Raw genomic sequence first — 26,650 nt, 5'->3', positions numbered from 1 at the left:
AGAGCTACCTCCCTGGCCCATTTTGAAAAAATGGGGCCTTCCCTAGGTTGCCAAGGATGGTCCTGACTTTGAGATCCTCTTGCCTCAGCCTCCCCGGCTGCTGGGATTTCAGGTTTATACTACCATGCCTACTACATTAACCAGCTTTTGGTTTGTTTGTTTGTTTGAAGCAACTTTATTTTAGGGTTCTTGTTTTTTTCCAACTTTGACTACCTGTATTTTTTTTTTCTCTTTATTACCATCCTGTTAATTTTCTCATTACTAAGTTAAATACAAAAATTTAAAACAATAAATGGAAACTTAATCTGATAAAGATCTTCTACCAAAAAAACCTAGAGCAAACATAATAATGGTGAATTATTAAAAGCTTTACCTACTCAAAAATTACCAATGAGTAAAGAATACCAGCTATTATACTTCTATGCAACATTATTCTGGAGTAAAAAACAAGAGACAAAAGGAATACAAAGGAAACAGCTAGTAATTATTCAGAGGACATACTATGTGCTCAGAAAACCCAAAAGAACCCACTAACAAATATTAGAATTAGTCAGGAAATTTAGCCTGCTAAAGAGCAGAATACACAAAAGACTACTTAATTTCTCTATGTTAATAACAAATAGAATATAAAATTTCAGAAAGGATTCCATTTAAAGTAGTTCAGAAAAACATTAGTGCTGAGAGTGTGGCTCAGTGGTAGGCCACTTGCAAGACTCTCCATTGGATCATGGGACGCGGGTGGGGGGTGGGGAATCACTTGTACAAATGGAGAGAGATATCATGTTCATGGAAACTTGATTTCTAAACATGTCATTTCTTTCAAAATTGATCTAAAACAACACTATTCTATAGAAATATATTTTACTCAAATACATAGTCTTAAATTTCTAGTAGACACATTAAAAAATAATTTAAAAAACAGTGAAATTAGATTTTTTTGGGGTGGTATTGGAAAACAAACCCACAGCCTTAAACACATTAGACAAGAGCTCCACCAGTTAAAATTAATCTTTAAAAAAAAAAAAAAAATAGCGAGGGGGCGGGGTACAGGGAATTAAACCCAGAGGTGCTTGACCATATCCCCAGCCCCTATTGCCTTTTAATTTGAAATGGGTCTCACCAAGTTGATGAGACTAAGCCTTGAACTTGTGGTCCTCTCCTGCATCATTTTTCCCATTTGCTAGATGCCACTGCATCCATCAAAATTAATCTTAAAAATGCATTTCACAACTGGGCATGGTGGCACATGCCTGTAATCCCAGAGGCTCGGGAGGCTGAGGCCCTAAGAAACTCAGTGAGACCCTGTCTCTAAATACAATACAGAAAGGGCTGGGTATATGCCTCAGTGGTTAAGTGCCGGTGAGTTCAATCTTCAGTACAAAAAAAAAAAAAAAAGAGAGAGACAGGCATTTCACTTAACCCAATATATTCAGATAGTAAAAAATAAAATATTTTTTTGGTACTAAAAAATGTGCTTATAGCACATTTCAATTTGGATGAGTCTCCTCCTATCTCTTTTTCTTGGCAGCTCTGGGGACTGAACCCAAGGCCTTATGTGGTAGGCAAGCACTCTACCACTGATATATCCCTCCAGCCCCTGGACTAGCTACCACATGTTTCAGCACAGCTTCAGAGATTCAATGAATCTTAATCAAAACTGAAGCAAATATTTTTGTGAAATTATGTAAATTCCCCCCGACTCCCCAGTACTGGAAATTGAACCCAGGGGCACTTTATCACTGAATATACAATCCCAAGCCCTTTTTATTTTACACATGGTCTCATCAAGTTGCTTGGGACCTTCCTGCCTCAGCCTCCTGGGCCAATGGATTACAGGTGTGCATGCTGCAACTGGCTAACATGATAAATAAAACTACACTGAAGGAATGTGGCTGGAGGTGGTAGGGGTGGCCGATACATGGTATTGGTGTAAGAGAATCAAATCAATGGTCACCTCATTATAACAAGGTAACTGCAGGACAAGGGGGAAAGGATGCTCATTTCATTAAATGGTACAGGATAAATGAGATGCCCTTAGAAAGAGACACACACACATACCACACACACACAAAAGGATCATGACCCCAACACAGTTTATATAAAAAAAATCGATTCTAAGGGCTGGGGTTGTAGTCAGTGGTTGAATGCTTGCCTTGTATGCGTGAGGCACTGGGTTCAATCCTCAACACCACATAAAAACATAAATAAATAAAACAAAGATATTAAAAAAGAAAAAAAATGGATTCTAAATGGATTATACATCTAAGTATAAAATAAAATAATCTTTAGAAGAAAACAGCAAATACCTTGATAACTCTAGGAATAGGTAGATAACCTTGGGAATATATAAAAACTATTTAAACAGGACACACACATGCACACAAACTGATAAAGGAAAAATTAATAAAAAACTAAAAAGATGTGCTTACTTCCTCTTGATGGAATGTGGGAGGCAATGTTGGTGAAGGTGCAAAAGGAGGTGGAGAGATAACCTTTCTTTCCTCCAGTTGAGCCATAATTTCCTTTCGTCGGCGATGTAGCTCATCTAGACTAGGATGGGGCTGGGGAGGAGGAGGAGGAAGCCGGCTATATGGAGGCTCCTGAAAATGGAAAGAGTAGTTAAAATTGACAGAGAATTTCAGAACACATCAGTTTATTTAGTTTATATTTAAAATTAGAAGCAGCCTGTATACACACTGTAAAATTCAGAAATACTGACTTAAACTAAAGAAAAAGAAATGCACTAAAATGCTCAAGGTTTCCCAAAAGCTAAATCTAGGTTTGTTTTTCTTGGTCAGAGACCATCATTTCCTAATAGAATCAAAATATTCATTCACTCATTCATTCATTCATTTATGATACTGGAGATTGAATCTAAGGCCTTGCTTGCACTAGGCAAGCACTCTTAACACTGAGCTACATTTTCTAGTTTTAAGTTTTATCTTGACACAGAGTCATACTAAGTTGCCTAGGTTGTACTCAAACTTTCAATCCTTCTGCCTCAGCCTTCTGAGCAACTGGGATTACAGGTATATACCTTCATGCCATCCAGGAATTATTAAGACCATCTAAATTCACAAACTAAGAATCAATATTTGGGAGACCTCCCATTAATACTTTAAAAAAAAAACCCTTCTTGAATTATGAATATAATTTTTAAAAGGAAAGAAACCTTCTTATACAAAATAAGTGATCAAATTCTATCAGCATAGCCAAGAAATTAATGAATCACTGCCAAAAATAAACTGAGTCTATGTAATGAGAAAAAAAAAATACACCATACTCTGGGATACGAAGGTCTGATCTGAGTAGGATGAGGGGCTACTGGATAGTAACCCTCCACTTGCTGGTATCTTTCTCTGGACTCTGGTACATATGATGGTACTGCAGCAGGTGGAATCTCAATGGGTATAGGGCTTTCTCGGAAAATTTCCTCTCTTGTATAAGACTGAGCAGGGTACACTCGACGGCCATCATAGTGAGGTGGGTACATAGGTGGGTACTGTTGTGGCTGTGTGCCATACTGAGAGTTCATAACACGATCTTGGAGGTAGGGTGGATAAGGATCCAAGTAGGGAGGACCAGGTTCAGGAGCAGATGGTGGAGGTCGAACAAAGCGGGATACACATGGTGGTGGGGTATAGTACATACCTGTATAATACAAAGAAAAGGAACCAAAGGCAACAATTTGCCAAACTATTTTCATTCATACACAAACACATATTTTAAATACTGAAACACTGAAGCATTAATAATTCACTTATTTCTTCAGAAGTTTTCCCTCCTGTTTACATTGTTAGGTCAGCTTTATGAGAATATGAAGCTAAAATTATCCTTAGGCCTAGCATGTGTGAGACCCTGGGTTTGATTCCTAGTTCAAATAACCCATGCACCTATAGCCACACAATTTAAATATCACTGGAAAAAAAAAACTAAGCTATTTATAATCTACAACAGTAGACTGGTTCTTACTGTTTGACCCTCTTTCTCGTGTTGTCTTAATGTAATACTGAAAATGGAAAACAAAAAGTTCCATTTTACAGAAATCCTTGAAATTCCATTTCTACTACAGATCTGAATATGAAACTGAATTTACTGGTACGAGAGGTAACATACAAAAAGTCCATTTTGCTGGTGCATATCTACTAACTACTACTTAGTTCCAGAGTTGAGATAAAGCTGCAGTAGTAGGTTTTCAATTTCACTGTAGCAGTTAGAACAGAAGTTTTCCACTTCTGTATTTTCATTGTAAAAGATTCAATAAGCATCTAGTTCTGGGATTTATTCTTGGGAGACCTAGCTTAAGTCTGCTTCCCATAGTCCATGGATAGCCTGGGCATTACACTCCTGCACTAAGCCTCTTTCTGCTTAATATAGCTAGAATGACTTCTGTAATCTACAACTGGGTCCTGACTAGTACACAGTATATTTAAAGTTACACATTAGCCAGCTCAATAAAAATAGCTAGATTTTTCCTGGTCAAAAGAAAGATATCAATCAAGTTTTGTCATTTTTTTTGTTAGTAATGTCATATCAATTAAAAATTATTCTCTTGAATGTACAGGAGGTGACATTTCTTGTTTCAAAATTAAAAGCCTTGAGAAAAGGAAACTAAAGACATCTTAATTGCCTATTTATTTATTTGGTACTGGGGATTGAGCCCAGGGTTGTTTTACCTATGGGCTACATCTCCAGAATTTTTTGTTTTTTTAAATTTTCAGACAGGATCTCACTAAGTTGCTTAGGGCCTTGCTGAAGTGCTGAGGCTGGTCTTGAACTTGTGATCTCCTGTCTCAAGACTCCCAAGCTGCTGGGATTACAGGTATGCATACCTGGCCTCCATTTAACAAATTACAGCATTTCATTCTGTTGTATCTGTGACAGAGATACAACACTTCAATTTTAAAATCTTTCAGCATTTTATAATATACTGTAAATATTAAACCTTAGTCATCCCCTTTCTTCTCCATACCTTTACCTTTTTTTGGGGGGAGGGTACTAGGGTTGAACCCAGGAGTACTCTACCACAAATTATATCCCCAAACCTTTTTATTTTATTTTATTTTTTAATTTTTTTTAGTTGTTGATGGACATTATTTTTATTCATTTATTGATATGTGGTGCTGAAAATCAAACCCAGTGCCTCACACATGTGAGGCAAGCATTCTACCACTGAGCTAAAACCCCAGACCCCTTTTTATTTTAAGTTGCCCAGGCTGGCCACAAACGTGTGATCCTCCTAACTCAGCCTCCCAAGTCATTGGTATTATAGGAGGGCACCACCATGCCTAGAGGATTAACAGTTTTCTAACTCTTCCATGACTCTAGACTTTCTAATCCATTCATAAATTTTTCTTTCCATTCCTAATACCTCTATTTAAAGCATTTTTTCATGGGTTTTTCTGACTCAAGTTCTCAATGATGTCCTTTTTGGTCAGCTTCTCTCTCTCTCTCACACACACACACACACACACACACACACACACACACACAAATCATATATATAAATCATATATAAGTATTCTTTACTATTGATTATATACAATAAACTCCAAAAGGATCAATGTTAGTTTTTCATATATATTTTATAGGTCCAAAAAAATACAGATAACTGTGCATAGTTACTAAGGTAGTTTATTTAGTTGATCATAAAAATCTCAAGTTTTTTCCCCAAAGTAAAAACACAATTACTTGTTTTAAGGAAGCCACTATGTAAATCATCACTCTTACCTGCATAGTTTTCTTAACTCCTAAGACAAGTGAGTGATATAAATGAAATATCCATTACCCTGCTGATAAGGTGCTGGTTCAAATGGTGGGGCAGCTCCTCGAGGATCCTGATAATAAACATCTGCTTGTGCTGGATATAACTGAGAACCTCGTGGTACCATCTGAAGTGGTTTGGTGACAGGCATGGGAGGCAGATCTGCCGGCCCCCTTGGAGGTACAGGATGTGGATTCACAGGTAAGGCAGAAATACTCTTAGGGACAGATTCTAGCCTAAGGGAATAAGATTATACAATCTAAGATTTAGATCTCTAAGATACTTCTAATGTACATAAATTGTTCAATGTAAAAACAAGATGGCCACAATTTGATAAACTGGTTTTTCTAATAGTCATTTCCTCTACCAAATTTGCAAATTTTATCATTTTCACACCTATGCTATTTCTTAAAAACTACTAATAGAATAAAGAAAGAAAACATTTTCTTTAACTAAAACATTAATCTTTCCTTCTTCTGCTGCTTTACATTTAAAAGGAAGAAACTGAGGAAAAATGACGTACAGGTCAGGAGGGGATCCTGGAGCACTACTGCTTAGATGATCTATTTTCCCTGGTTTCAGACTAGAATCATAGTTGGGATCTGTCCCCCGTGGAATCAGTTGTGTTACTGTATTTCCTGCTGGCACAATTCCATTTGGTAGAGCAGGGGGTTTTCTGCTAGGTAGATCCACTGCACCTTCTTCTGGAAGGATGGCTGCAGAAGGCAGGCCCACCTCATTCAACTGACCCAAAGAGGCACTCAGAGGTCTTCTGGGAACTAGACGTTTGTTCATTTTACGAAATCTAAAACAAAAAGCAAAGGTACAACCAAAAAAAAAAAAAAATCAAGACAAAACCAAGAACAAAATGCATTTGAAAATATTTTTTCTTTCTTTCTTTTTTGTTTTGGTACCAGGGATTGAACTCAGGGGCACTTAACCAGTAAGCCACATCCTTAGCCTTATTTTTCATTTCTTTTAGAGACAGGGTCTCACTGAGTTGCTTAGCACCTCGCTGTTGCTGAGGCTGGCTTTGAACTCACGATCCTCCTGTTTCAGCCTCCTGAGCTGCTGGGATTACAGGTGTGAGCCACAGCGTCCGGCCTAAAAATCTTATTATATTCTAATGTGAGAGACTGAGGTAGGAAAATGATTAGTTCCAGGTCAGCCTGAGCAACTTAACAAAATAAAAAATGAAAAGAGCTGAGGATATAGCAGAGTGGTAGACAGGAAACACTGGTACCAAAAATGTGTGTGTGTGTGTGTGTGTGTGTGTGTGTGTTGTGTGTGTGTGTGTGTGTTGGCTCTATCAACTCAAGAACTGTGTGTATACATATTTCCTATAAAATCTTAGGTAACAAAACACACTCATAGAGCACAAAATTCCTTCTAATGAACTCATCAGCATTTTACCATTATAAGTCAGTTTATTAAGACTTTTACTATTTGTTGAGATTTCTATTTCCAAAACTTACTGGTAAAAAGATCTTGAGAAGACAGTTTAAAACATTTACTCCAGCTTTTCCTCAAATTTATTCTTGAGATACAGTAAGCCTATATTAAAAATTAAGAATAAAACAGGACTAAAGGGGTAGCTTAAGTGGTAGAGTACATCCTGAGTTCAATATCTAGCACCAAAAAACAAAAACAGAACCAATGCGCATTGTGAAAAAATAATAATTTACAACATTAAAACATTTGAATAACTGAAAATGTTGACTTTTATCAGAAGTGCTACAGAGATGCTGATGCTATTTGTGCCTACATAAAACTGAAATTATTTTAAAAGTAGGTTAATGTAAACAATACAAAATAATGGCTTAAATTTATGCAGATATCATAGTTAAAAAAAAAAAACAAGGGCACAGAAAAACATTTTTTAATATACTGGGGATTGAATCTAGGGCACTATACCACTGAGCTACATATCAAGCTCTTTTCATTTTTTTTTTTAAATTTTTGAGACAATGTCTGAATTGGTTGCTCAGAGTGGTCTCTAGGAAGAACTACCATTTAGAATTTGAAATAGCATCATACACATTTTTTGCCCTATACACCAAGCTTAGTATTCACATTCCTATGTGTATAACATTATTATTTACAAAAACAGGGTCATATATTACTTAGTCATTTTTTTTGCATTTAATCTTGGATATTCCTTTATGACACAGTTAATTTAGGGGTTTTGGCTATTAAATCAGTGTTGTAGCTGATAATTATGTATATGAACTTGCATCCTAATGTGAATAATCAAACACAGAACTGCTAGGCCAAAGAGTATACATGTTGGGATAGGGATACACCTCAGTTTAAAATATCTCTGGGTTCAATATTCAATACCAATAAATAAATTTAAAAAACTGAATAGCAGTTTTTCAATAATTAGTGAGGCTAAATACAGTTTACACATCCAGTGGCCATTAGTTCTGTGAATCATCTATTCATTATGGATTGGTTACGGGTTGAGTGTACTCTCCAAGGGTGTTAAAGTTTGGTCCCAATGGTGGCAATGCTGGGTGGTGGTGAAAGCTTTAAGGAGAAGGTAATTAGGACATAGGGACACTGCCCTTGCAAGGTATTAACGCTGGTCTTGTGGAATGGATCAATTTTCACAAGAGTGAATTGTTATCAAGTAAAATCACCCATTGACTTGGCTGTTTTTGCTTTCTCACTATATTATGACACAACTGGGGAGGTCCTCATAAAAAAACCTGCTCTAAGCTGTTTGAACCTCCAGCCATCAGATTCATGAGCCAAATAAACCACTTTACAAGTAACCCAGCCCCAGATATTTTGTCAAAGCAACACAAAAGTCAGGAATAATACATTTATATTCATGATTCACAAATATACTGGCTCCTCTCTTAAATATTTGCAGTATTGGGCTGGGGATGTGGCTCAAGTGGTAGCGCGCTCGCCTGGCATGCGTGCAGCCCGGGTTCAATTCTCAGCACCACATACAAACAAAGATGTTGTGTCCGCGGATAACTAAAAAATAAATATCAAAAAAATTCTCTCTCTCTCTCTCTCTCTTTTTTAAAAAAAATATTTGCAGTATCTCATTTTGTGTCAGGAATATCAGATCTGCATGTACTTTCTTTTTAAAATTGTGTGTATACACCATATCTGTTTTTACGTAATCAATTTTAAGAAATCTTTTCTTCATGGATCTACAAAAAAATTCTTTCCTTCTTTAAGACTATTTAACAACAAAAATACTTCAGTACTCTATGGTGTTATTCCTATGACATGTCTATACAGACACTGATATAAAAACTCATTGTTTTGTACAAAGACAGGTAAGAATCTTTCAAAGAGACAGCCATTATCTTTTGTCACTGATGTAAAATGTCACCTTGAGCACATAAGTTCTTATGTTTCTCAAACTCTTTTTAGATGCTCTCTATTACACTTTACTAAGCTACCGTTCCTATGCAATACCAGTTTTTATATTTATCTTAACAACTATTAATCTATTCTCTCTTGAAGACATTTTTTTCCCATAATTTTCCTACCTATTTGCATGTATTTATTCTTTTCAAGTGAATGATTTTGTTGGGTCTTTAATAATCACCACGTTGAGATTTTAATTGGGATCTCACAGAACTTACTGTTTATAAGGGATCTGTAATTTCAACTATTTTCTCACATGGTGCTGGGAATCCAACCTAGTTAATGCTTTGCACATCGCTCTACCACTACCTACACCATCCAATACTCAACTTAATTTTTCTTTCTTTTGTTGGTTTTACAGTTTTGAAGATTGAACCCAACAGGGCCTTGTGTATGCTAGGGCCAACAGGGCCTACATGTTTTCCTTTTTATTTTACATGAGAGTGGTTCATTTTGTAACTTTACATATATCAGCTACTACTTCCAGAATGTTAAGAGTCAGGTGAAATGGCACATACCAATAATCCCAGCCACTCAGGAGGCTGAGGTAGGATGATCCCAAGTTTAAGGCCAGCCTGGGTAACTTAGTGAGACCCTGTCTCAAAATAAAATAAAAAGGGCTGGGGGTGTGCTCATTGGTAGAAGGCCTCTGGATTCAATACCAGAACAACAACAATAACAACGACAACAAAGAGGAAAACCCCAGAATGCTAACTAACTTTCTAGGAGAAAAATCTTACCTTTTTACTGACTTAATAAGATGAAATTATTATTGTACTAATTAAATGCACCATGCTACCATGGTGGCTTTTAAGGTATAATTAATTAACTGGCTGAAAAAGTATCTATGATACTATTATTATACTATAATACAAAGTATCTACTATTGTATTAAAGGATTTTGATCTAAAATTGATGTTAGATTTTATTCAAATGACTTCTGCAATCTTTGGGTATGATCATGTTATTTCTTCAGTCTATTTTAATAAATTACTGAATTCTTTTATTTGGAGTGATTTTTAATATTAATATTTTTGTCATTTTCTTTCCCTTTCTTTCTTTTGTTGGTTTTACAGTGTTGGAGATTAAACCCAACAGGGCCTCGTGTATGCTAGGTGAGTGTCTACCTCTGAGCTATACTCCCAATCCCTAAAATTTTAATTGTATTATCTTTGTCAAAATTTGGTGTGTCATACCGGCTTTATTTAAAAAAAAAAAAAAAAAAGAAAGAAAGAAAAAGAAGAAGACAGGCATGGTAATTCATACCTATAATCCCAGTGACTCAGGAGGTTAAAGCAGGAAGATCACAAGTTCAAGGCTAGCCTGGGCAACTTAGCAACCCTCAACAACTTGATGAAACCCCATCTCAAAATAAAAAATTAAAACGGATAGGGATGTAACTCCTTGGTGTCAAAGCATTGATAGGTTCAATCCCCAGTATCTGGTAAAGGAGGGTGGTGAGAGCAGGTAGTCTTTCTTTCTTTCTTTGGTGTGCTAGAAAACTTAACATCACTGTAATTATCCAGCCCTTGAAATTTCAAAAAACTATGAAGTTGAGCCAATGGCAAAATTCTCCTCAGGTAACACATTATACAATTATTAAAAATTAGCTAAAATTAATGAAAATCGCTAACATTCTAACTTTTTTTGTAGTAAAAATGATTCATTTTGAGATAAACCTAAACACAAAATAGTTTTCTCTGTAGAAACAATGTAATTAATGAAAGCCGAAGAAACCACTCTCCTTATTTCTCAAAGTCAGCACATTGTTCTTGTATCTTATTCCAAAGGCTGTCTCATGCTTTTCACACTTACTTTTCCAGTTCCTCTTGTGAGTGTGCAAACGTACAGCTGGCACCACGAGGGCATCCTCCTCTTTGCTTCATATCTCGACACATGTATGTTTTATATTTGCTATGCTGTGGAGGCTAAGACCAAAATCAAAACATCAGACATAAAACAAAAATTACAAAACCAAAATAAATGCAAATTCCATCTTGCCAGTTTAGGATTTTCACAATCTAGATGAATAAGATTAATCCCCATATTCATCTAAATTATCCAGAGACAAAGTTCTCAAGTTATTTTTCCTTAAGTCTCAGAGAGTTAAAAATATATAAGTCCTGGGCTGGGGTTGTGGCTCAACAATAGAGCGTCTACCTAGCACGTGCGAGGACCTGGGTTCTATCCTCAGCACCACATAAAAATAAAAATAAATAAAGGTATCATGTTCAACTATAATTAAAAAAATAAATATTAAAAAAATATATATATATAAGTTCTAATTTTTCTGACATGTTGATGTTAATTCTCAAACACATGACATCATATAAATTCTTAAACCTCAGGGCAACTTTATAATCTTTCTTCCAAATTTTATAACAGAAAAACAAACCAATGGAATTTAAGACCTGCAATGTATAAACTCTCTTCTAATATTTGTTTTATGCAATGTTCAGACAGATATTCATTTCCTATAAAATACTACAAAATGTACAAAAGGTCCAATAACCAATTCGTGACTTGCAGATGAATATGCCAATGACTTAAAATTCTCCAAAGGTACAAATTAAGCTTATTATTTACAACTTGAGGATAGGCATTAGGATGGATTTCAAAGTTAATATCAAATATAACACAAAAATGAACCAAGTTTAACATATTTTATCACTAATGGCAGACCTTAAAAGCTTGTCTCATTGTTTTTGCTATATTCTTTGTGATAGCCAATGGAATAGAAAGCAACTGAAAGTTTTAGGTTTTTTCAAAATTTCTTAGTCATAAAATAAAGCTCTTTATTTGTGTTTAGAATAAATGGGAAAATCATACCCAGATTATTCTACTAAACAGGGTACTTTTGATATTTTTTGCCTTTCCACAGGGGAAAAAAGATAGATTGCATAATCTATTTTTAATATTTACCTAAGTCAGGGAAATTAATAAGAGTATTAAATTCACAGGCTTTTCACTGCACATATAATAATATAGAAAAACCATCTACAGCTGTATGAGCAGTATTGGATTACTTAATACAGCAGTAATACCTACTGTCAAATTAATATATAATACAAAGTCCAGAGAATAATCTTAAATGGAATAAGGTTTAGCACGGAATATGCTTTCTTCATCAAATGTTGATATATTCGATGTGAAAACTGAATCAGTGCAACATCAGATCAGTAAGGATTAGCTTAATGATGTTGGAAAAAATTATTAGGCTAAACCAGTAAATTGGCTGCCAACCATGCTAATTTATAATTTACATAGTTTTGATTGTCAGAGTCTTAAAATATTCATGTTATCTTTTTGACTTCATATCTGTAGATTTACTCACAGTAGTTTCAAGGTATATGCATGGTGACTTAATTTTAAATTTTAAGCTGCATCTTACCTGCTGTTGATCTGCTCCTTTTTTACTATGGTTCTGTATATAATCAACCAGCCCATGTACAACTGTACGCACAGCTACCAGTCCATTTTCTAGTTGTTCCCACGTAGGAGGAGGAGCATCTATAGAACAAATGACAACAAAAATCTTCTTTAGCTATAATGTTATTAAATATTTGGTCCAATATATTAATAAAGAAGTTGCAATCAAGCATAATGCAGCCTTTCAAATAACTTATTCACCTAACCTCCTTTTTAAAGGAATGGACATATTCTTTTAAAAGATGTGTTTACAAACTAAAATTACCACAGGGAAAAAAAAGGTTAACAAAGGAATTAAGGAAGTCAGAAAAAAAAGGCACCTGTCATTAGAACCTTAGTATTGAACAGACCACAGAGTGTGACATGGACTGCACTGACTGGAGAGCATATCTCTGATATAAATGTATGGTTACCACTCAGCGTCTTCAACTAGTTGTTCTTATATAAAGATGCAAGGTTGGTCCTATAGTTTCCCAGGGACATCTGAAATCCGAGATTCCTAAACTTATCAATTTTTTGTTTTTTAAATGCTGAGAATTGAAACCAAGGCCTTGCACCTGCTAGGCAAGGGCTCTCTACTACTTAATTATACCCCTAGTTAAAACTTAAAAACAGTTTTTTAAAATATATTTTTTAAATATTTTAATAGTTGTAGTTGGACACAATACCTTTGTTTTACTTTCAAACCCAGTGTATTGCACGTGCCAGGCAAGCACTCCACCGCTGAGCCACAACCCCAGCCACAAAATTTAACAGTTTTAAATGTTGGCACCTAACAGATTTAGAACATTATACAGACCAACACAGGGGAGTTCACACAAAACTTAACTATGGACTGCCTAGAGTCAGCCAATTTGTATGTTTATTTTGAAGTTTTACATAATTCAGGTATAGGATAAACAAAATGTTTAATAAGCTTAATAGAAGAGGTATTATATAAAGTAACTCAGCTACAGTCTTCATTTAGTATTTGTTAGTACCAGATTTTTATTATATAACAATTAACCATAAAACTAAATATAAAATAATCTCTAAAAGAAATACAAAATCAAGGGCAAACACATTTTTAGACATGACTTCTTGCTGAAGCCATCATGCAAGACTTCTTGGTGACAACATTTGAATGGGGCTTTGAAGAACAAATGGAATTTCAATAGGAGGGGAAAAAGGAGAACACGGAGAAGCTAAAGTGAACAGCTATTCAAAAATTATATTTGGGAACATCTACCATGCCTGAGTATTGTTCTAGTTGCTAGAGAAGCAGTAGTGATAAAACAAAAATTCCCATTATATTCAAGGAAAGGATCCAGATAATAAACAAGAAAAATAATCAAAACAGAGTTTTAATTTTTTTTCACTTAACATTATATTGCAAGCTTTTCTGTGTTTGCTCCACCATTTTTCAATTTTATATTTATTTATTTTGATACTGGGGATTAAACCCAGGGCACTTAACCTATTTGTCACACCCCTAGCTCTTTTTTTTTATTCTTCTTTTATACTTGAGACAGGCTCTTGCTAAGTTGCTTAGGGCCTCGCTAAATTGCTGAAGCTGACTTTGAACTTAAATCCTCCTGGCTCAGCCTCCTGAGCTTCTGGGATTACAAGCATGTGCCACTGTACCCGGCTCAGAGTTTTTAGGAAATGATGAAAACTGAAAAAAGAGAACAAAGAAAAGAAGTGCAGCAAGTTATATAAACTTTCAGAGAAGCCAGAGGAGGCCTCCTTCAGGAGGCTACATTTAGTAAAAGACCTGTAAAAAGGGTTTCAGAGTGTCTTAATAGAGATACTAGGAGACAATCTTTCTAGTTAAGAGGGAAGAAAAACTGCTAAGACCTTGATGTGAGAGTGTGATTGGCAGGTTCCATACTAGCAAGGCTGGAGAGAGATAATGAAAGACCAGACCATGTGAGGACTTATAGGTCATGGGCTAGATTTTAACTTTTACACTGGGTGAAGGAAAGCCACTGAAAAATTTCGGGGCAGAAAATTAATAGGATCACTTTGGCTCTTGTGGTATGTCATACACAAAACAGGAGGCTAGTCTATAATCTATGAGGAGAGATAAAGATTGTAGCAAGGACGGTATTAAGAAGTTCATGGATTCTAAATGAAATTTAAAGGTAAGGCCTACTGATTTAGCTGATGGATCACATATACACTATGAGATAAAGAGAAGGTAAGAATCTTTCTGAGGTTTTGAACCAAACAAATTAAAGTACAGAGTTGCCACTAACAAGATAAGGAGAGAAGCTCATTTTTAAAGTTTGAAATACTAATTAAGACTCATTATGGTGGCTGGGTACACCCACACACACACACACACACACACACACATACACACACACACACACACACAGAGGCTAGGAAAAAAGTCTGAGCTAGATGAACTCTATGTCAGATTTTAAAAGACAATCAGTTATAATGTCTATACTACTTTATATGGCACCAAAAGAGAAACATATTGCTGTAAATTTCAGAAATGCTAAAATCAGGAAAAAAAGGTAGGCCTTAGAACTGATGAAACATGAATAAATTTGTGAACCATATAAATGATATTTAAACATATGAGACTTGCTGATATTGTCTTAGGATTGGATGTAAGTAGAAAAGAGAAGAGGTACAATGATTAAACTTTGAGACCACCCCAAGAGTCATCAGCTATAGATGGGAAATCAGCAGAAAAAATGCTGAGGACAGCCTAATAAAGTAAGAAGGAAATTAGGTGAATGTGGTGGCATGGAAGCCAAGAAAAAAGCATTTCAAGGAAAAGAAAATAAAAAGTAATGACAGATGCTATGGATAGGTCAAATACAAGAATGGAGAACTGAACTCTGGAATTGGTCACAGGTTAGTCACTGTGACCTTGATGATGTAAGTTTAGATAGAATGGTAAAGAAAAATGCCTGACTGGATTGAGTTCAAGACAGTGGCATCAGGGCTGGTGACACAGCTCCGTGGTAGAGTAAGCCCTACGTTTAATTCCCAGAAACATGCACAAAGTGTTATTAAAAAGGTAAAAAACATTTCTAGGTAGGTGGAAAAAGGGGCTAAAAATGAGTTAAGATGAGAGAAATAACTGTATTTAAATGTTGATAGAAGTACTCTAATAAAGGAAAACTAATGATATCAGAAAAAGGACACTGGTGGAATATGCTTGTCAAGGTGAACTAAAGGGTGGCTTTAGTTCAATGAACAGTTTATCTACAATTATACGAAAACAGCAGAATATACTGGCATAGATGTAGATAGGATCGAACCCTGTGCCTCATGCATGCCAGGCAAGCACTCTACCACTGAGCCACAACATCCTTACTGTATATTCTAGGAAGAGATGTGATGTGGTTTCATTGAGCAATCTTGGAAGTATATCTGCAAAAGGAGGCTGCTTTAAAAAAGTAAGATAAGGGGCTGGGGCTGTGGCTCAGCGGTAGAGTACCTGCCTAGCATGCACAAGTCCCTGGGTTCAATCCCCGACCCCACATGAAAACAAAACAAAAAAACACTAAATAAGCAAAATAAAGGTATTATGTCCATCTCCAAATAAAAAAATAATTTAAAAAACCCTAAATAAACAAAATAAAGGTATTGTGTCCATCTACCTTGTGTGTGTGTGTGTGTGTGTGTGTGTGTGTGTGTGTGTGTGCTGGGGATTGAACCCAGGGTTTGTGCATGCAAGGCAAGCACTCTACCAACTGAGCTATATCCCAAGCCCTACAACTAAAAAATGTATAAAAAAAAAAAAAAAAAAAAAAAAAAAGGTAAGAGGATTCCAAATATTCCTCTGAAAGCAATGAGGTATAAGTGAAAGTTTATGAGTGTGGAATAAGTTCCAGTTTGCAGCAGTTAAGTACACTGGATTGGAAGAATTCATAGGATACAAAGTTATAACCATTCAGTCTGAGAGAAAAGGAACCAGGCTCTCATCTCAGTAAGGTGCAATAATAGGTGTGGAATAGAGAAACTTATAAAAGAAGAACAAATAGATCCTGTTGTCTGAAATGATATGTAGAGTTAAGTGAAAGAAAAGGTATGCAGCAAGACAGAATTCTAAGGTTTTTAAGGTTACGTACATCAGAGAATGTTAGTGAGGAAACAGGAGGAAGAGCAGTCATCAAATGAAGATGGTCTTACTTTGAAACACAGAGCAGTTTTTGGGAAATGGATTTGGAGTGAAGAGATAACAGTGATAGAGATATATGGAACTCTATTTCTATGAAGAGGTAATACCCTGATGCTAAAAACCAACAACCATCATCAACAAAGCATGCAGAGAATACCAAGTTCCAAGAGCACAATTCGACTACAAGTTTGTGGATAGGAGGGAAAAGAGTGGTACAAATCAAGACAGAAGCAGCTTTCAAGACAAAAGAGAACATGAGACTGCAGAAATATAAGGTGTCAGAAGAGTTTCTATACCAAGAAATGTTCAACAACATTATTAAATGCTGACGACAAATTTAAAGGTCTGAAGTCTTTGGAATTAGAGACCTAGAAACTTCTAGCAAATATTAACAGAGTTTTAGTTTAGTAGAAATAAACACTGTGATAAACACAAGTTAAAATAGCTTAGATGCAAACATTAGGTAAAAAATTAAGCTTGGGTATATTTTCAGGTCAAGAAACAGAATATAGGAAAAGGCTGACAAAGTAAAGATACCCAAAAAGAGAAAATTAATGAGCAAGGTATCAAGGAAGAGGCAAAAATGAGATTAAGGAAATGCCAACTAAGAATATAGAATATAGAAAAAATGAGTTTTGGCACAGGTGAGAAAGGTAAAATACAGCACAATTTTGTGATGGAAGAAAAAAGAAATATAAAGGAGCCTAAATAGATCTATTTTCGTGGTGAAGTGATTAGCATAGCTAATCATTAAGTAAATGAAAGTGTCAAATAAATATTATTTTAAGTGAAATAAGGAAGAAGATTTGGGACAAAAAGAATACTATAGAAAAGATCTTGAAAAAATATTCTGGGAAATTCTAGAGGAATGTAACAAAAGACAAATGAACAATCACTGAACAGCTGAGGACACACATAAGATATAGTTCATTAGTTTCCTTTGGGTTTACCTGGACTTGGGTCAATGTTTGCTAATAGTTCCAAATGGGGTCTTAGTCGGTTCAAGTTTGCTGGGTCTCCAGTCCGCTGGAGAGCAATTGTTAGTTCCTGAACACTCTGAGCAAAAGAGGCTGGGGTCTGCAACTTAAAAAACATAAATATTAACTTTCTCAGAGACCAGATACTTCTTATAAAATAAAGATTACTTACAACTCATAGATGTTTCTGAAATTTATCTTATTCACATACTCATATGTTTTGGCCAGAGTGAATTACTTATTACCTAAACAAACTCCTTATATCTTCACAACGTTTGAAACAGGGTATAAACAGGCATGTGGTATAAAGCACTATTCCCTCTGCTTACACATTCTTCAAATGTGGGACCTTTCTTAATTTATCAATTTCATAGTACCACTGTTTTTGTTTTTTTAAATTATTTTTTGGTACTGGGGATTGAACCCAGAATCCCTTTACCACCAAGCTACATTCCTATCACTTTTAAATTTTGAGATAGGGTCTCACTGAGTTGCTTGGGGCATCATTAAGTTGCTGAGGCTGGTCTGTGATTCTCCTGTCTCATCTTCCCAAGTCACTGGGATTATAATCACGCACCACTGTGCCTGGCTCTAACTTTGGTCTTCATAGCAGGGTGTGTTATTTTGGCTCTAAGGGGGTCCTTCTAAATAATTAAAATTTGGAAACACAGTCTACAGGGTCTAAGATCATGACACTGAATACAAATCTTACTAACATCAGAAGCTCTTCTGTTAATAGGAATAAACAATTTCAAGAATTCTACCAGCTCAAACAATCTTAGTTTGGGATTCTTGGAAGCACTCTGTTTGTATAGGTCCCAAAAGTTTAATGAGACACATTCTCACATTATCTACTTCAGGTGGGCATAACATGATCTCTTTAATTTGAAAACACTACCACCCTGATTTTGTAATAGTAATTGAGGGTTCTTGATAAATGAAAACACTTCAATGAGAATTTTCCTCCTGAAAATGGTCACTCTTCAAGAGGTAATGTTTTAAACAGCATACATAAAAAAAAAAAAAGGAAAATAACACAATTATCCTTAGAATCCTGATATGCCTTTATTTAATTTTTAAAATATGTACCAAAACTTATTATAATTTAAAAAAATAATTAAATAATTTGTTATAATAAAAAAACATAGCTATTTATATATTTGTTTTGGCTTAATACTATAATTCAAGCATTTTTAGACTGCTAGCCATTTTGATCATAAACCATTTCAGACAAATATATCTAATGTATTCCATCACCAAGACTTAACAAATAATAACATTTAAGTTTTGTTTTTTTTTTCTTTTGGTGGTATTAAGGATTGAACCTAGGGCACTCTACCACAGAGCTACATCCCCAGTCTGTTTCATTCTTTTTTTTTTATTTATAAATAAATAAATACATAAATACATAAATAAATATTTGGACACAACATATTTGTTTATTTTTTATGTGGTGCCAGGGATTGAACCCAGTGCCTCTTGCATACTAGGCAAGTACTCTATCATTGAGCCATAATCTTGGTCCGTTCTTATTTTATCACAGGGTCTCACTAAATTGGTGGGGTTGACCTTGAACTTGTGATACTCCTGTTTCATCCTCTGGAATAGCTGGGATTACAGGTGCATCACCACACCTGACTCACTGTCATTTTTAATAAGAAAATTAAATGCTATGTGTCTGCTGAAGAGCATTTTCCTCTCAACTAACTTTAGGGCTACATTAGTGTTCTGAGCTTATAAATCTTCTTTAATCACTCCCTTATTTTCTCCATTTAAATAATGTAGCAAATAATACTCCTGAGATTATAAACTCTTTCAAATTTTTTAATATTTCCTTAAAATTAATTATTTGGGCCAGCTGTGGTAGTGCATGCCTATAATCCCAGTGGCTCAGGAGGCTGAGACAGGAAGATCATGAGTTCAAAGCCAGCCTCAGCAATGGAGAGGCACTAAGGAATTCAGTGAGAGAGACCCTGTCTCTAAATAAAATATACAATGTAGGGCTGGGGATATTGCTCAGTGTTCAACCTGAGTTCAATCCCCAGTACCAAAACAACAACAAAAACAAAAATTTATTGGCAAAAGCACATTCAAAGGATAAGAGTATTTTTATAGGTTTTTGGTTTTGGGTTGAATCCGGGGGTATTTTATCACTGAGCTCCATGCACAGCCCCCGCTTTTTTTTCCCCCAGATAGGGTCTCTCGATAAGTTACAAAGGGCCTCAATAAATTGTTGAGGCTGGCCTTGAATTTGTGATCCTCTTACTTCAGCCACCCAATCACTGGGAATAAAATGTGTGCTACTGTCCCTGGTTTATAGATTTTTATTCACTGACAAATTGCTTCCCACAACAATCTATAATGTATACTTTACAAACAACCAGCAATGTTATGAGAGTATATATGTGTGTATATACACACACACAAACTTTAATGGGCAATACTTGGTATGTCACTATTTTAAACGTATATTTCTTTAATCATTATTGCTGGTGATATATTTATTTATTTGTTTATCTATTTATTGTATAAACCACATCTGTAGTCCTTTTTTATTCTGAGATGTTGTCTTGCTAAATTGCTGAGGCTGGGTTAAAACTTGCAATCCTCCTGCCTCAGCCTCCCAAGTAGCTTGGATTAAGTTAGACAGTCCTTTTTTTTATTCTGAGATGTGGCCTTGCTAAATAGCTGAGGCTGGATTCAAACTTGCAATCCTCCTGCCTCAGCCTCACAAGGTGCTTGGATTAAGTCATGTGCCACATTGCCCATTCTTGATGTATTCTCTTTGTGAACTGTTAATTCCTGTTTCTCTCTCTATTAATTTATTGGAATTAGTGCTTTAGGGGGACATTTCTAGTAAATTCTATATTTGTACTGTACTGTATGATAGCTTGGCTATCATATTTAGCAATTTAAGTTTAAATTAATTAAATAAAATAATTTATTTTATTTAATTTCAACTGTTCCACAAGTTACATTTCAAGTACTTAGCAGCAGCTGGGGATATAACTCAGTGGCAGAGCATTTGCTTAATATGTGTGGGGCCCTTGTTTCAATCCCCATAACCAAAACATAAAACAACAAAAACAAATAAAACAGAAAAATTAAGTGCTTACAGCTATGTGGGGCTAATAATCAACACAGTGAACAGTATATACAAAGAACATTTCCATTATTACAAAAAGTTCAGTATTATGTATTGCTCTATAAAATGGCAAGATATGAAATACATTACAAATTTTGCTTACCATTTTGTTGTACAAAGATCTCTGGATTTTAAATTTCAAGCAGGATATGAAAAAACTCTTCTAGGACCTATGCCTAATTATATAGTTCAACTGAGACAAAAAGTTTAACCTATTTGTAAAATCTTTTGAAAAGTAAGCTAAGTTTTTCTTCAGAGGTGGAAAGCAACTACTGTAAAGAGATCATTATTAAAGTTCCAACAAATTATAACCAGTCAGTTGCTTAACTTCAAATACAAGCTCCATTCTAACCTAGGCACATATCAACCTTTAAGTTTCAACCAGTGTTATTATTTTTTTAGTTTGACCCTATTACTCTAAATTAAATGTACGGTAGGCTCTAGAATTGGCAATCATTTCTGGAATTATAAGTATTTAAGGTGAAATATTAAAAGATAATACTATTATTTAACATACTATAGTATGTTTTACATGCTGCTTTAAGTCTTTAAATAGCACTTTCATAAATTTCATTATGAATTACAACCAACAGTTCTAGTATTACTGATTTTTTTGTTGTTGTTGTAGATGGATACAACGCATTTATCTGTTTGTTTATTTATTAATTAATTATGTGGTGCTGAGGATGGATCCCAGTGCCTCACATGTGCCAGGCAAACACTCTACCAATGAGCTACAACCCCAGCCCCTTGTATTACTCTAATTTTAAGAGAAATATAGCTTTTAGCATCAGATACAAATAATGAGCCTGATCTAACATTTACATCTACTTGAATGGTCTTTTTATCCTAAAACACAATAGATAAAATAGAAACAAGTTTCCTGAAAATCTGATCTACCTCAGAATGGTAGTAGCTTCATTATATATGAAATTATTCTGGCTAAGAATCATAAGAAACCACAATACACAGATCTAATAGATCATAAAATGGATACTAAAGAAAGACAATAAAGATTTTTAGAAAGTGGGTTTAACTAATCCTGTGATCAAAACTCAAAGAGAATAACAAAGGGAGAGAGGCAATGACTAAATAAAAGACCAGAGACCCCTCCCAAAGCAATGTGGGAGAGTACTAGATAAAGCATTTTAACATTAATCATATATTTAGATAAACAAACTGGTATTCTGATGTGACTAGTTATAACATGACACAGCCACACTGGATACAAATTACAAAAAGCCTGACATACAGTATTTGCTTCAATATGCATTTGTTTTGCAAATGAATTACCAGATCATAAATCATAAAATACCAAAATTCTAAGGGTAGTCTAACATAAAGGACAAAAGAGGCTCTACCTTGTCAATAATGGACTGCATGTGAGATTTGTGAGACTGGTCTCCATAAAGCAAAGAGGACCACTGGTCTGGTGCAATCCTTAAGCCTGCTTCCATAGCAATCTGTACTATCTGGGAGTCATGCTCTCGTCGCAGAGCTTCATAGGTTCTAAATTCTTCTTTCAGCTGCATCAGAGAAGAGTCTTCATCACGTTTGGTGACCTAGTAAGAAACAGTTAATCTCATAATGAGGTAAAGAAATAAGTTTATGCTTTATATAAACACAGATAACAATTTCAAATGTAAAGTTTCTTCCAGCAACCAAGATTAAATGTAATATGCCATTTTGCTTATAAAACATGCTCCAACAGAGATGTCAAAATCTTCTGCTAGGTCTTCCAGAAAGAATGGACATATATGGGAATGAAATTCAAAGACTGGATAAAACTTAATACATATCTGTGTGTACGTATACCTTTTTGAAAAGAAAATACTTACAGAAGGACAATTATTCTAAAAAGCAGTACTCTAGGGGCTTGCCTGACATTGAACTGTGTGGTACCGATAACTTGAAGAACTTTAGATGCTGATGTGATTATAAAGATTACTAATTTGTACTTGGCTCAATTATCTATGTAGTTCTATAAAATGGGCCACCACCAAGTGTAAAGTTTGAGATGCTAGATTAGAATAATCATAATGTTGATAATTATGTATGTATGCGTGTGCATGCGTGCCCTTGCGCGTGGGACCGGGGGAGAGGCAGTTTACCTAGGATTGAACCCAGGGATGCTTAACCACTTCACCACATCCGCGGCCCTTTTTTGTATTTTATTTGGAGACAGGGTCTCACTGAGTTGCTTAGTGCCTCACTAAATTGCTGAGGTTGGCTTTGGACTTGCGATCCTACCACCTCGGCCTCCCAAGTTGCTGGGATTACAGGTGTCTGCCACCATGCCCAGGTGATAATAATATTTTTAAATAATAAAAAAAGCAACTAAGGGCTGGGGATGTGGCTCAAGCGGTAGCGTGCTCGCCTGGCATGCGTGCAGCCCAGGTTCGATCCTCAGCACCACATACAAACAAAGATGTTGTGTCCGCCGAAAACTAAAACATAAATATTAAAAAAAAAAAAAATTCTGTCTCTCTCTCTAAAAAAAAAAAAAAGCAGCAACTATGGATGGGGTTGTGACTCAGTGGTAGAACGCTCACCTAGCACATGTGGGGCCCTAGGTTCAGTCCTCAGCACCACATAAAAATAAATAAATAAAGATATTGTGTCCAACTACAACTAAAAAGTAAATAAATATAAAAAAAATAGCAACTAGTTACTGAGCACTTAGTATTGTGCCAGTCAGTATGTTAAATTACTGAATTAACCATTACACTACTGTAGTAACTCATTTTTTTAACTTACTGACTTAAGTACAAATGTTATCACTCCCAATAAGTCACATTTTATATCAAGCTGCACTTAGACTAACGGTTTAACAAATCAAAATAAAATAATTAATTCTAGCCTAAGATCATCTACATATTTAGCTTTAACTTTTTCTTTCCATAAAGAAACCTAATATTCTAGTGGAAAATTCTGTTTCCTTCCTCCCACCTAAAAAAAAACCCCAGAATATTGTAGTCAGGATTCCATATCACACTGATATTAATTTAAAATATGTATTCCATCCTCATTACAAAGAAATAAAGTCCAATCTATATTTTGTTGGCAAAGTCCACAGAAAGATGAAAATCAAGCCATTAGTTAAAAAATAAACTAAATTACATTCTACCACAGTTCATGGCTCAAAGACCAAATACACACACACACACATATATATATACACACACACACGTATGAAAACACTCCCACTAAAACAGGCAGGTCGACCAATGGTATAGAATAGAGGACACAAGAGACTAACCCACATAATTACAGTTACCTTATATTTAGACAAAGGTGCCAAAAACATACATTGGAAAAAAGATAGCCTCTTCACATATGGTGCTGGGAAAACTGGAAATCCATATGCAACAAAATGAAATTAAACCCCTATCTCTTAACAACTCAACTCAAAGTGGATCAAGGACCTAGGAATTAAACCAGAGACCCGGCATCTAATAAAAAAAAAAGTAGGACCTAATCTTCATCATGTCGGATTAGGCCCCAACTTCCTTAATAAGACTCCTTTGGTGAAAGAATTAAAATCAAGAATGAGATGGACTCAAATTAAAAAGTTTCCTCTCAGCAAAAGAAACAATCTATGAATAGAGCACCTACATCTTGGGAGCAAATCTTTACCCCTCACACAGATAGAGCACTATCTCTATGGTAATATAAAGAACTCAAAAAGCTAAACACCAAAAAAACAAATAACCCAATCAATAAATGGGCCAAGGAAATGAACAGACACTTCTCAGAAGAGAATATACAATCAATCAACAAATATATGAAAAAATGTTTGACATCTCTAGCAATTAGAGAAATGCAAATCAAAACTACTCTTAAGATTTCATTTCACTCCAGTCAGAATGGCAGCTATTATGAAGACAAACAACAATAAGTGTTGGTGAGGATGTGGGGAAAATGTACACTCATACATTGCTGGTGGGACTGCAAATTGGTGCAGCCAATATGAAAAGCAGTACGGAGATTCCTTGGAAAACTGGGAATGAAATCACCATTTGACCCAGCTGTCCCTCTCCTTGGTCTACATCCAAAGGACTTAAGAAGAGCATACTAGAGGGACACAGCCATATCAATGTTTAAACCAGCACAATTCACAATAGCTAAACTGTGGAGCCAATCTGGATGCCCTTCAGTAGATGAATGGATTAAAAAAAATGTGGCACATAGATACAATGGAATACTATTCAGCAAAAAAAAAAAAAAAAAGAATAAAATCATGGCATTTGTAGGTAAATGGATGGAGTTGGAGAAGATAATGCTAAGTGAAGTTAACCAATCCCAAAAAAACAAATGCCGAATGTTTTCTCTGATATAAGACTGATTCGTAGTGGGGTAAGGAGGGGGAGCATAGGAGGAGTAGGAGGAAAAACATAGGAGAAGGAGCTTAGGAGGTAGAGGTGGGAGGGGAAGGGAGGAGGCAGGGGGTTAGAAATGATGGTGGAATGTGATGGACATCATTATCCAAAGTACGTATATGAAGGCACGAATTGGTGTGAATATACTTTATATAAAACCAGAGACATGAAAAATTGTGCTCCATATATGTAATATAAATTGTAATACATTCTGCTGTCATATATAAAAATAACTAAATAAAGGGTTTCAAAAAATAAAACAAAAAACAAAGAAAGAAAGAAAGAACTCTCAAAACAGGCTAACCTTCATTAAAAGATAAAATTTGCTTTCTATATGACACACTGATTCCCCAGACTCAACTCTCAATACTCTTGAGCAGGGCTTTTTCTCTTTCTGGAGTAGCCCACATTCTTGCTTGAATGTATGTTCCTTGCTTTACCCCAAAAGTAGAGTCTTTCTTGAGACTGCTCCCATTCTCCTTTGAATATCATATATCTACTTTCCTAAATAAACCTCTGTCAATACCAAAAATAAAAGTTAAAAAATAAATAAATAAAGTCCTGGAGCTGTATGGTACTAACAAATTATCTCACAGCTTGAAAAAACTTTTCAAATGAAAATTCAGAAGATACTTAAAGAGTACAGCTGGAACACAGTAACATGAACACACATTCCTAAGAGGAATGCTTAAAGTAGAAAAAATTGGTTTTCAAATTTTTGGGGGAGTTACTGGGGATTAAACTCATGGGCATTTTACTACTGAAGTATATCACCAGCCGTTTTTATTTTTTTTAGATTATAACTAAATTGTTGGGGCTGATCTAGAACTTGTGTTATGATCCTCTTGACTCAGCCTCCAAACCTGGCATGGGCCACCACACTTGGCTTCCATTTAAAAAAATTTTTTAATTTACTGTTTAAATATCCATCTCTTTGTGTATGTGTAGGTGGGGGGAGGGGTCCTAGAACTAAACCCAGGCCTTATGCCTGGTAGGCAAACGCCATACCACTAAGTTACACCCCTAAGCCCACTATTTATGCCTTTATTTTAAGATGTTAGGAAAACAAAACAGAGGAATAATAAATGATACATAGCAGGCACCAATACCTATGTTTGAGGTAGTGTTGATTTAACTTGGGATATAAGAGAATAATATGTCCAACTTTACCACACATGCTGAAACTGAAATGGCAACAACAACTCCATTGCATATGTAGAGGAACAAATTTTCAAGAAAACTTGTTTGTGCTCAAATAACTTTCTTCAGACCAATTTTGTTTACAATGTTGGTGAAACACTGACCCAGCTGATTAGTCTCTTCAATATAAAAATCTGTAAGCCTTGGTTTGGTCTATGTTTTTCAATACCCTCGTAGAAAATTTAGGGCTGGGGATGTAGCAAAGTGGTTGAGCATTTACCTAGCATGCATAAAGCCCTG

At 35.3% G+C, this 26,650-nt stretch overlaps 1 protein-coding gene across 3 annotated transcripts in view; it reads right to left on the bottom strand.

Moving 5' to 3' along the window:
* Rc3h1 (ring finger and CCCH-type domains 1) overlaps positions 1-26,650 on the bottom strand; it is an 85,025-nt gene that overhangs the window by 17,378 nt on the left and 40,997 nt on the right. For 2 of the 3 annotated variants that reach the window (XM_076831886.1, XM_076831889.1), the window contains exons 6-13: positions 22,193-22,393; positions 17,660-17,792; positions 12,549-12,667; positions 10,973-11,085; positions 6,288-6,569; positions 5,789-6,000; positions 3,284-3,651; positions 2,430-2,600 (exon numbers count right to left, since the gene is read on the bottom strand). In XM_076831886.1, the coding sequence (XP_076688001.1) occupies positions 2,430-2,600; positions 3,284-3,651; positions 5,789-6,000; positions 6,288-6,569; positions 10,973-11,085; positions 12,549-12,667; positions 17,660-17,792; positions 22,193-22,393 (1,599 nt within the window). The remainder of the gene's footprint in view (positions 1-2,429; positions 2,601-3,283; positions 3,652-5,788; positions 6,001-6,287; positions 6,570-10,972; positions 11,086-12,548; positions 12,668-17,659; positions 17,793-22,192; positions 22,394-26,650) is intronic. The other variant, XM_076831888.1, reaches the window with a different exon arrangement.

The sequence above is a fragment of the Callospermophilus lateralis genome, chromosome 13 (genome assembly GCF_048772815.1).
Source record: "Callospermophilus lateralis isolate mCalLat2 chromosome 13, mCalLat2.hap1, whole genome shotgun sequence".
Classification (NCBI taxonomy): Eukaryota; Metazoa; Chordata; class Mammalia; order Rodentia; family Sciuridae; genus Callospermophilus; species Callospermophilus lateralis.
Note: the sequence above shows the minus strand (reverse complement) of the source record. Positions and strands in the feature narration are given on the sequence as shown.